The 11,371-nt window shown below is 34.9% G+C and overlaps 2 protein-coding genes across 3 annotated transcripts; both read left to right on the forward strand.

Moving 5' to 3' along the window:
* The first annotated feature begins 1,970 nt into the window (after positions 1 to 1,970).
* On the forward strand, positions 1,971 to 5,251 carry LOC145140743 (uncharacterized). The gene is made up of 7 exons (XM_079074143.1): positions 1,971 to 2,403; positions 3,130 to 3,229; positions 3,735 to 3,800; positions 4,026 to 4,143; positions 4,459 to 4,541; positions 4,686 to 4,747; positions 4,854 to 5,251. The coding sequence occupies exons 1-7, from the start codon at positions 2,195 to 2,197 to the stop codon at positions 4,963 to 4,965; spliced, it is 750 nt and encodes a 249-aa protein (XP_078930269.1). The 5' UTR covers positions 1,971 to 2,194; the 3' UTR covers positions 4,966 to 5,251.
* A 371-nt stretch (positions 5,252 to 5,622) lies between these two features.
* LOC145138468 (ubiquitin carboxyl-terminal hydrolase 5-like) lies at positions 5,623 to 10,641 on the forward strand. Of its 2 annotated transcripts, XM_079072550.1 has the most exons (10): positions 5,806 to 5,938; positions 6,795 to 6,942; positions 8,087 to 8,308; positions 8,378 to 8,582; positions 8,650 to 8,745; positions 8,878 to 9,198; positions 9,276 to 9,416; positions 9,501 to 9,671; positions 9,770 to 10,204; positions 10,303 to 10,641. In XM_079072550.1, the coding sequence occupies exons 2-10, from the start codon at positions 6,806 to 6,808 to the stop codon at positions 10,453 to 10,455; spliced, it is 1,881 nt and encodes a 626-aa protein (XP_078928676.1). In that variant the 5' UTR covers positions 5,806 to 5,938; positions 6,795 to 6,805; the 3' UTR covers positions 10,456 to 10,641. The 2 variants fall into 2 exon arrangements, with proteins under 2 accessions (XP_078928677.1, XP_078928676.1); XM_079072551.1 differs by lacking the exon at positions 6,795 to 6,942 and having other exon boundaries at positions 5,623 to 5,938.
* Positions 10,642 to 11,371: the final 730 nt, after the last annotated feature.

The following is an 11,371-nucleotide window of genomic DNA, read 5'->3' on the forward strand; positions in this document are numbered from 1 at the left end:
ACCACGATTTCCGTTTTATCCGACTCTGATGTATTGAGATGATTGAATATTGATTGACGTACTCTGATTTCCTTAATGATTTTTATGAACACGGTTTGGTTGGTGGTTTTATTATTATGAAAACGAAATTTTTGGTTTTAAAATTTGGGACGCTACATAACATTAATATATGAGTATTTTGGGAATCACTTACTTGAGCTTGACTGATTGCATGCATCACACCCATTTTTATATAAAAATCTTTTTAGAAAATATTGTTTTCTTTAAAAGATTTTATTAATCCTCCGTTTGAGTTCAGACACACCAGAAAGTGTGCCCAAATCTCTTAAACCAAGACTCCGATACCAACTTGTAACGTTCCAAAAAATCCTAAGTAAAAATTTCATTTGTCAACAACCAAAACCATTCATTCATTTGTTCTAAAAGACAATTAAAGTATAATGAATTCTCAAAATATCAAAGTATCATCATAAAATAGATAATACTGAATAAAACTCCATGGGATGCAGTGCGACCAAGCCGAACTCTTCCCTTTGGAACCAGAAGTACCTGAAACATTTAAACATAAAACCGTAAGCACAAAACTTAGTGAGTTCCCAAAAATACTACATAACTATACGGGCCCAACCCTACATAACGGGCCACACCCAAGAGTATAATGGGCCCTGCCCAATTCACATAACGGGGGCTTGCTCAACTACATAACTATACTGTAGTGGACCATGCACAAGGTTTTCATCATTCATGTCGTTTCACTAACACTACTTCAAATTTAGTCAAGGAAATGATGTTCTATGCATCTCAAGATACAATAATAAAACGAAATAACATAAAAGGGTAAAACGTACTCCAAAAGGTGTTCGTGTAACAATTGCGATCGTAAAATATACTTACCAACAAATGTTTATTGATCACTTATTTGCAACACAATCATTTTCTCAATTGATGATCCACATGCACAGACAAATATGATGTTCTTCAATCATTTTCCATCATGAAAGGGACAACATACAACAACAAGATTTAAGTTTAAAAAAATCGGGATACTTTTGTCTTACTTTCGCGAATCACCGATGTATTTTTCACGACACTCGTAACCATTTTGTTAAATCTAATAAAATAATAGTTACCGTCGGATACAATTTTAGTGAATAACTTATGATGAATCCATAATCCATAATTAGGGCTGACTCTATGTTGAGGTTTTTTAAGGTAGGGCTTAGGGCCCCAATTCTAAGGGGCCCCATATTCTTCACAGTCCAAATGTTTAGTCCATTAAAAAATCCAATCCGGTAACCACAAAATAAATGAAGCAGAAGAATAAATCAACGATCGCTGCACTCATGAAACTGAAACGACTTTGCATTCTTCTACCGACTCTGATTTCTGCGAAATATTTATCTCATCCGTTTTCGATTTCCGAGCATAGTAAAGGCCAAAGGGCCCCAAATTTTTGGTTCGCTTAGAGCCCCAAAATAGTTGAGCCGCTGATGTCCATAATATTAAATAAAATAGAATGTTTGTTAAATGCGTTCTATTTTAAACCTAAAAATTCCAAAGAAAAACATAAATCAGAACTAGTTTCATCAAACCTTTCAGAACTAATTATTATAATTTTAAATCATAATAAAGAATTTTTACAACTATTTGAAACGTCTAGTTATAATTTTTTTTAACGATTTTCATCATATTCGTGGTTTGTACGAACATCTTTCACGGGTAGCAAAATAATAATTGTTGGTTGGTTTTACGCATGGCATGAATCAGTCCCACTGGTCTTACAGTTTCCCCCGAGTTGTAAAGATGTAAGAAGTAAGAGCAGTAGTCTTTTTACTGTACATATAGGCCTTCAAAGAAGGGTGAAATTGATCCCACCACCGCCCAAGATGGGTCAAATTGCTCGTGGATCGGCAAAAGGATCTTTACTTAACATATCCGTACTGACTACCGATTCTCTCTCTCATCCGCCCCCCCCCCCCCCCCCCCCCCCCCCCCCTCGTTGCCTTTCTCTGAAGTCTGACCCTCTTCCTATAAACAAATCGGAACTTTAAATCGGCTTTCCTTTCTCGTCAACTACTTGTTCCCCATCTCAATTTTATATTCACCCGACAAACCAAACGGATAATCCTTTTAGTATTTCACAATCGACTTATTTGAAAGTAGTCCAGAAAGATTGTGTTTTTATTGAATATTGATGGCGGCGAGTGCAAACCCTTCTGCAAACAACAACGGGTCAACCAGCAATGGAAATGGCGCCACCACCGTCAATAACAGCGGTGGTGGCGCCGCCGTGCAGGAGAATTCGGTGGTGGGTCCTACTCAATCTGCTTTAAGGCACAACCCTGGTCTCGCGGTTGAATGGGCTCCGGATGAACAGTCCCTTTTGGAAGAGCTGCTCACTAAGTATGTAATTCTTTATTATGTTAATCGTTGCTAGAATTGGAGATTTTAGGGGTTAATTATTGTTCATATGCTTTGATGGTATAATAATTTTTGGGGGTTTTCTGTTTTTTCGTGTCATTATCAGCTGGGGATATTCGTTGTTGCTTTGTTTATCGTGTTAGATCTCGAATTGTCTGGTTTTGTAGAATCGTTTGCTTGGCGACTTGATGATTGCTTTGAGATTTGTAGGGTCTTGGGATTTGCATGCTTTGTTTCTAAAATTTGGTTCAAGCGATGTTATTATGTTTCGATAATTCTGCTGAATCTTGGAGGAAATTATTAGATTGTCAGGGTCCCCTCACCCAAAGAACTCAACCACCCCCATAGCTCCTACGTAGAGTTCAACAAACCTAGATTTATGAATACTATGCAGTTACATCTTGACTTAATAGGCTTAACAGTACCTGACTTAATCCTGCAAGCTGTATTCAATGTTACTTTCTGGCTTAAAGCAGAGAAAACCGGTGAAAGGAGGCTTTCCCCATTAAGTCCTAACTTTATTCAAATCCTTCTTTTGTGCTTGATCTTATGGTCATATGATGATTTCTCTGCTCTTTAATCACCAAGATTTACCTTAGGCTTGAAAATTTTGATTATACGGAAGAAAAACATAAACTGCTAGAAAGAAGGAATATATTGTTATTTTGCATTTGTTACAAACATTCATATTGTATGTGAGTTTTGCAGATATGCCTCAGATAGTAGTTTATTGCGTTATGCAAAGATAGCAAAGAAGTTACAAGATAAAACAGTTCGGGATGTAGCGCTTCGTTGTAGATGGATGTCGGTATGATTCCTCTAATTCTGTGGATTTTTTCTACAACACTCTTTTCTTCAATAATTCAAAAAAAAAAAATAAAAAAAAATCAGATCTGAACTTGAGTAAGCAAGTCCTAACCACCTGCATAATTGGGGGTTTTCTTTTTATTTCAAATGCATTTCATACATATGAGCTAATATTGTCGCTCGATTATGTTTTGTACTTAATGGCTAAAGGAATCACAATATACTTTTGGTTACATCAACTTATGATTCAGGTCACTCTTTTGGCATTTAAAGATTATTCCAAAGTAGTTGTGTATGCTAAAAGAGAAACACAGATAAATTAGTTAAATGGTAGCATAAATCCTTTATGCATCATAAATACTGAATCATATGTAATAGTTTTTTAATCTTTAAGGCAAGAATAGTACGAAATAGAGGCCATGTTCCATTGTCTTGGTTATTATACATTGCTTTATTGACTACATCAACTCTTGCTTATCTGTTTTTTTTTTGTTTTGTTTTTCCAGAAAAAGGAAAATGGCAAGAGAAGAAAAGAGGATAATAATTCGTCGAGGAAAAATAAAGATAAAAAGGTATATTTTATGGGTTTGTGACTACTCATCCATTTTGTTTATGGGGCTGATGATGATTTTTATTATTTGATCTTGTTTATTTGAGTTTACGAGGGCGTGACAGTCCTTATTTTATGTATATATATAGTTAAGATTTGTTTATTGCATGATTCATTAAAGTAAAGATAGAAGTGCGAAGTGTAATTATTATTTATTGTTTTTGGGTTTTTTGTTTGTATGTTTTAGGAAAAAGTAACAGAGAATTTGGTAAAGTCATCTTCTCATACTACAAACCGTCCTAATGGCCCTCCGTATGCCCAATCAGCAGTTTCTATGGACAGTGATGATGGTATCTCTTACAAAGGTTACTCACTCATTTCTCAATTATAAATAACAAACTAAATGCCAATATTATTATTAATTAACTTCTTCAGACATATGCATATCCATTTAGTTTTTTTTTTTTTTTTTTTAAGCGATCTCCATCTGTATATATGTATGTAGCTGCTACAAGATGCAGTTTCTTTTTTGACTTAATGAGGACAAAATAAAGATGTATTGTAATTTATGTCTTAAAATTTAAGCAAGAGTTATATATATATATATATATATATATATATATATATATATATATATATCTGTTGGGTGTTTTTCTTTGACTGAAGTAGTTTGTCTGCAGCCATTGGGGGTACAGCTGGCCAGCTTCTTGAGCAAAATGCTCAGGCCTTGGATCAAATTTCTGCAAATTTTGCTGCTTTCAAGGTAAATATTTCTCCAATTCAAAATTTGATTTTGATTTTTGAATAATGCAACAAAGCTAGCATAGCGAGTGAATTGTCTAAATTACCCCTCCCCCCCTAGGATGGGTTGATTATGATGTTGTACCCTGACCCTCTCTCATGACAGGTGCACGAGAACATAAATCTCTTCTGCCAGGCCCGAAATAACATTGTTGCAATCTTGAACGAGTATGTTATTTCAACTGTTGTTATTAACAAAGAAAATATGTCATCTTTAAGTGTTGTTTGGATAAATTGTGTTAAATTATTTTTTTTATATTTTATAAAATTGCAGCTTAAACGACATGCCAGAGATAATGAAACAGATGCCACCACTACCTGTGAAGATTAATGAGGAACTCACCAACTCCATGCTTCCCCATGCATCTTTGCAGAAAAAATCTTGAATCTACTTTTGCTTCCTTGATCTTTCTTGGCTTCTTTTGACTACTGTCATCAGGTGCAGCAGCTGCTTTCACCTCAACTCTGGAGATGATGATGATGATGATGATGCATCATGCATGCTGTGTTTTGAGTTATTTGTCGAAATGTCTTGTGTAGAGTCCTTTTCTACTTATTAGATGTATGTAAATATGTGTGTAGTTTGTGTCAAATGTCAAAGGAAGGATTCTCGGACTCTGTAAAGTAAATTATATTCTAGGATCGAATCAAGTTGATTCAATGTTTCTTCTCTGTCCAACTCCAACCCAATACAACCCAAACCAAAATAAGGTTAACTTTAGATTTATATTTTATATGTTGGATGTCGGGAATATATATGTATCCTTTCTTTCTTTTCTTATTCTATTTTACAACTTTTTTTTTTTTTTTTTCCTTTCTCTCCAAACTCTAGATTAGGATGTCCAAAAGCCGAAACAATCGATTTTTTTGTTATATAGTGACACATGTCAGGTAAATTAAAAATTATTTTTAACGATAGTTTTTTTTATTGATTTAAAATAAGCTTTAAAAATAGTCAATGATCCACAAAAATAATTAAAAAAAAATAAAAAACAATCCAAGGTAGTTCTCATCGATTATACAAAAATGTTGGTATATCTTTATGAAGCCTCAAAATTTTGGGGGTGGTAGGGATGCCTCCTGGTGGCGTCATATCCAGTGACACAATCTGAAAACCACATGGCAGGGGAAGTTGTGAGGAGCATAGCTTCCGGTTTCACCGACTCCAAATTATGATAAAACCTCATGTATTTTCTACTCTGAAAATCTGAAGAAGCTATCTATGATGGAGGTTTTGATGGTCGGTGTTCGTTCACCGGAGCTGTCGCCGGAGGAAGAAAGACAGATGATGAGAGACATTGCAATGGCCGGCGAAGCTCAAACTAAGGAAAGAGATACATTTTGTCTAATCACTCAAAGGTAATAATGATAATGATCTCTCATAAATCGTGTAATATCTACTGCTTCATCGTTCATGCACTGCGCTCAGTTTAGTAAAATCGTTTGAATATCATTAGATCACATAATGACAAAATAAGGAATCTGTAATGATCATATCAACGATGACAATGTGCAATTAAGAAATTTTAATTAGAGAAGTTTGTAATCATTACTATTGCAAATTTAATGCTTATGACAAGGAGGGAGTAGTGCCCATATAGATTTTTTAATGATTGAATTTGCTGATCCTTTTTTGGTTGAATTTAGAGGTTTTGGAAGATTAGGGTTTCAGTATCTAGTTGTGTGGTTGCTGCAAGAGAAATTGGGGCTTTTGTCTGGTTTGATTTTATGTTGATGTAGGTTAGTTCATAGTCCTTCTCTATAATTGGGAGTTGTAGATGAACTTGCTATTTCTTAACCAAATGCAAGAGAAATCTGGGCTCTTAAGTTTAATTAATGGTTTGATACCACAACCATTTCTTAACCAGATGCAAGAACTTTATCAATCTGTTATATTGATCTGTAGCACTGACTGTGAAAGTTTAATGTGGCTATCGTAAGAGAGCTAAAATAAAATGGAAGTTTGTGGGAGAAAGCATAGTTTTGAAACCAGAAGAATATTAAAGTTAAAAAGTAACCTGAATTATGCAAATTTAACCCAACAGTGAATGTAGACTGTTTTTAGGTGATTATTATTTTCCAACTAAGAAAGCAATTAAATTGGGCGCGTTAGGGGTATAAATTAACCCTCTGTCTCTTCAAAGCTTTACTTACACCCTTTAAGAGACGCTCCTCGACATTGGCTCAAAAATCTTGGTTGAATTTTGTGTGTCAGGGAGTGAAGGCATGGCGGAGATTTCAACAGCAAATGGTAATTTGACGGATCTGTCCCCGGAGGAAGAAAAACAAGTCATATCAGGCTTTGCAAGGAAAGGTGAAGCTGAAGCCAAAGAAGGAGATACCTTCTTTCTACTTTCTCTGAGGTAATAATCACATTGTAATTATCATAAGCCTTATGCAGCTGGTCTCTTGATGGTATTTCCTGGTAAACGTATAAATGATATGCTGATCGAGACCTACTTTAGCGAAGACTACTCTATACTGTATCCGACGGAGTTTGAAAAAAGGAGTGAGAAGGTGCTTTTTGACTTGGTATTAAGGATCTCTGCTCTTGTTAAAAAACACAAGTCATTAAAAACTATTTATAATTATACGTCTCTTGTGAGTCTTGTGTCTTTGGTAACATTTATAATGGCAAATGCAATCGGATATGTTAAAATCCTTTTCCGGAAGAATGTAGATGTTTAAAAAAAATTAGGGTTTTAGTAGTATATGTCTAGTGGATCCTATATCTTTTTACTACATACATACTTGTTTTAGATGATGATTGAATTTGTTGATCCTTTTCAGTTAGAATTAAGGGTCTTAGCTTAGCATCCAGTTTTCTGGTGCTAGAAAATTGCAGGGTTTTATGTGTTTGAGGTTGATGTTGGGGTTTCATCAGATGAATTCCGTATGTTGGAGTTAAGTCCAGGAAGAAGAAGTGCAAAGTATATAGTTTCTGAAACCAAGGATTTGAAATCTAGCATCACATTTCCATCATGAATGTCCGATGTGAATTGGTGAATTACTTCACTAATGAAGTTGTATGGTATGAAATCTAATATTAGGTAGATCTATAGGATTTGGATGTTACACTTGCATCATTTGTATAACTTTAGGGGATCCGCTTTCATTGATAACTTGTAAGATAAGCAATTTAGTAGCATTAGGGAACATAAAATTCTCATGTTAAGAAGAAATTAAGATTTAGATCTTGCTTAAAGGGGTTGGTATATTAACTATTAAGAATCAGTTTTATAGTACATTAATGGGAGGCCACTCTTGGGATCAATCTGCTAAAAGTATCTATCCATTGCATTCAGCTACATGCTTTGTTATATGTGTACACATGCCATTCAATTTTTGAACACTCCCGAGTCCTGACTTATACATACATACAACATATGTTTGCTCAAATATTTCATCTTCTGTTTCATACTTATTCATTGCTTCAGTTTGCTCAGATATTTCATTAGTAACAGTAAGTTGGAAGAACTTAATCATATCTACACTGATTTCCTACAGATGGTGGCGAATTTGGTCTGCATTTGTTAATCAAAGCCCAAGAATCAAGGTTACTACAAACGATGGATCATCTATGGAGTATCAAGGTTCAGGCAGAAGGCCCCCAAGCATTGACAATTCTGATTTGATCTGTGAATCATCTTCTGAGATCTATGATACATTAGTAGAAGGCACTGATTACATATTGGTCCCAGAAGCAATTTGGAATCAATTTTATGCATGGTTAGTATGAACCTGCATAACTTCCTTCTTCTTCTTCTTCATAATTATTTAATGTATTATGAGGTGCAGGTATGGTGGAGGTCCTGCATTGGCTCGAAAAGTTATAACCCGTGGTTCTTCACAAACAGAATTGACTGTTGAAGTATATCCTTTACGCCTTCAACTGCATTTTGTGCCAAGTGTTGACCATTATGCCTTAAAAATGAGCAGAAAGGAAACAATTGGAGCACTACACAAGAAGGCTTGTGAGATTTTTCATCTTATTCCATATCAAGTAAGTGATGTCTTTCACCATTTGATTATCTTTAGGAGTTATTTTCATATATTTTTTTTTGTTTTAGGTACGCATTTGGGATTACTATGGTCGTTGCAAACATGCTTTATTGAATGACCTAGATGCAACGCTTGATGATGCCAACATACAAATGGATCAGGATGTGAGTTACTGTTTCCATTAGTGTGTTACACAACTGGACCTATTTGGCATATACTTTCTCTTGTTGCTTTTGTATGTTTGCAATTACAGTTATTAAAAGACTCTTTCACTCGATATGAAAATGATTATACAGATTCTGGTGGAAGTCATTGGTCACAATGGCAGTTGCAAAACTGTTGTTCAAAAGAATGGTCGTGCATACATTGACAATGGTGTGTCTAAAAGTAAAACCTGCAAGTCAAACATGTCACAATTCCAAAACTTGTGTTTAACAAACAAGGCAGCCACCTCAAAGGGTGGTTCTTGTGTTGGTTTAATCGGATTGCTTAATTTGGGAAACACCTGCTTCATGAACACTGCTATACAATGCCTTGTTCATACACCACAATTCACTTGTTATTTCCTTGGAGATTTCCATCAAGAGATAAACAGGGAAAATCCTCTAGGCATGCAGGTAAGATGATTAAAATGCCTTGCCCTTCACTTTTAAGATTTATAAAAAAAAAAAAAAAAAACTTGACTCTCGTGTAGGGAGAGCTAGCATTGGCATTTGGTGAGCTGGTTAGGAAGTTATGGGCAGCAGGTCGGGCAGCTTTTGCTCCTCGGGCATTCAAAGCAAAACTTGCCCGTTTCGCACCACAATTTGCTGGGCACAGCCAACATGATTCTCAGGTTTGTTTTTGCTTTGTTGACTTTTCATGAATTCAGGTCAATGTAAATATATACTATATGTTTGATGTTTTTATGTGGGGTCAGGAACTTCTTGCTTTTTTGCTGGATGGACTCCATGAAGATCTGAACCGGGTCAAACAGAAGCCTTATAACAAGTCCAAAGACGCTGATGGGCGACCCGATGAACAAGTTGCTGATGAATACTGGGCAAATCACATCTCTCGCAACGATTCAATAATTGTTGATGTTTGCCAAGTGAGTTCATTATTATTATTATTATTATTTTAATTTTAATCATTTATCATGACAATGTTTTACAGTAGTATTTTATTTTTTTATATTTTGACGTACAGGGGCAATACAAGTCGACTTTGATTTGTCCTACATGTGAGAAGATGTCTGTTACGTTTGATCCATTCATGTATCTCTCATTACCAATTCATTCAGAATCAGCAGTGAGTATTTATAGCTGCATACAAGGTTTCCTGCGTGAGGAACCATTGGTGCCTGAAGACATGTGGTTCTGCCCTCAATGCAAAGAGAGAAGGCAAGCAACTAAAAAACTGGATCTTTGGAGGCTTCCGGAAGTGCTAGTGATCCATTTAAAAAGGTTCTCCTATAGCAGGAGCATGAAAAGTAAACTAGAAACATTTGTTGACTTCCCTCTTCATGACTTTGACTTGTCAACATATGTTGCTAATAACAAAAACAGTCAAGTATACCAACTTTATGCTTTGGCCAATCACTATGGCAACATGGGAGCTGGTCACTATACTGCACATGTCAAGGTTTTTTGCTCCTTCACAAACTTTACACTTATTTTAATAAGTTTATATTCCTTGTTATTGTTTTTCACTTTTGTGGGATGGATTGGAATTGGATGCAGCTTATTAATCACAACAGGTGGTACAAGTTTGATGATAGCCATGTTTCAGGCATCATTGAAGATGATGTCAAGTCCAATGCTGCATATGTGTTATTCTACAGGAGGATGAAAAACGATACCAATGGGACCCACTCTTTTGCCTTGCATAGATAGGTAGGTTATCATTATGCATTCATATGTGTAGTGTGATTCACTACAGTTTCTAGTTTAATATCGTATTGGATTGCTGTTGCTGTTCTGAAGAATACAATTTCAGGAACAAACCTAAGTCTAAAATAATCAACTTAAATTGAAGTTTCCATAACATATTAATGTTATGCTGGGGAATTTTGGATTTAATTCTTGTGGATTCGTTTTTTTTTATATTTCTTCTTGTTTTTATGGTGTATATGGCGATGGACTTGGACCTGGTGTGTTTAATTAGCCACAATTGGACGAGAAAAAACCTAATGCTAAATAAAATCTCATGTAAGACGTTATGTTGATGGAAAATCACAACTACCAGATATATTGCATTAATATATATTTTACTAATTATACAACGTATACAAAAGATTTTTGGCAATGCATGTCTTTGACTACAATATGAACCCTATAGACTTCTCAAGGATTATGGGCAACAAGGTCGAAACATATTGCCTTTTCATTTTGGTTACCACGTGTGGATTTTTTTTTTCTTCCGGAAGTAAGTTGTGATAGAACTAGGGTGTCGCATGAATGTAGGGTTTTAGCAAAAACTATTGAGACTAAATATATATTTTTTGTATCATTTATGATTTATTTTATTTTGCTTGTTATTTGTATCATGGTTTCCTTTTTGCATTTTTCATAAGAACAATTGTTTATTAGTACGAATGTACGATGATCTTGAAAATGCGTAACAGTTGATGTTATTTAAATGGTTGTCTGTATTCGAATTTAAAAATGAATAGAAAACGTAAACTATCATTTCGTTTGGGTTAATGTGATTTGAAACTTATTTGAGTTGTTCTCTATAACAGTTCAGAAATTGAAAAAAAAAATCAAGAATGCTTATATTCGAATGGTTTGCATTTTTTTTTTTGAAAAG

Source organism: Lactuca virosa, chromosome 9, assembly GCF_052849685.1.
Source record: "Lactuca virosa cultivar CGN04683 chromosome 9, Lactuca_virosa_CGN04683_v6, whole genome shotgun sequence".
Lineage (NCBI taxonomy): Eukaryota > Viridiplantae > Streptophyta > Magnoliopsida > Asterales > Asteraceae > Lactuca > Lactuca virosa.

Coding starts and splice junctions, on each gene's coding strand:
- LOC145140743 (XM_079074143.1), top strand. CDS start 2,195: ATGGCGGCGAGTGCAAACCCTTCTGCAAACAACAACGGGTCAACCAGC. Junction 2,404..3,129: donor TTGGAAGAGCTGCTCACTAA/GTATGTAATTCT, acceptor TGAGTTTTGCAG/ATATGCCTCAGATAGTAGTT. Junction 3,801..4,025: donor GGAAAAATAAAGATAAAAAG/GTATATTTTATG, acceptor TGTATGTTTTAG/GAAAAAGTAACAGAGAATTT.
- LOC145138468 (XM_079072551.1), top strand. CDS start 5,802: ATGATGGAGGTTTTGATGGTCGGTGTTCGTTCACCGGAGCTGTCGCCG. Junction 9,199..9,275: donor AAAATCCTCTAGGCATGCAG/GTAAGATGATTA, acceptor ACTCTCGTGTAG/GGAGAGCTAGCATTGGCATT. Junction 9,672..9,769: donor TAATTGTTGATGTTTGCCAA/GTGAGTTCATTA, acceptor TTTGACGTACAG/GGGCAATACAAGTCGACTTT.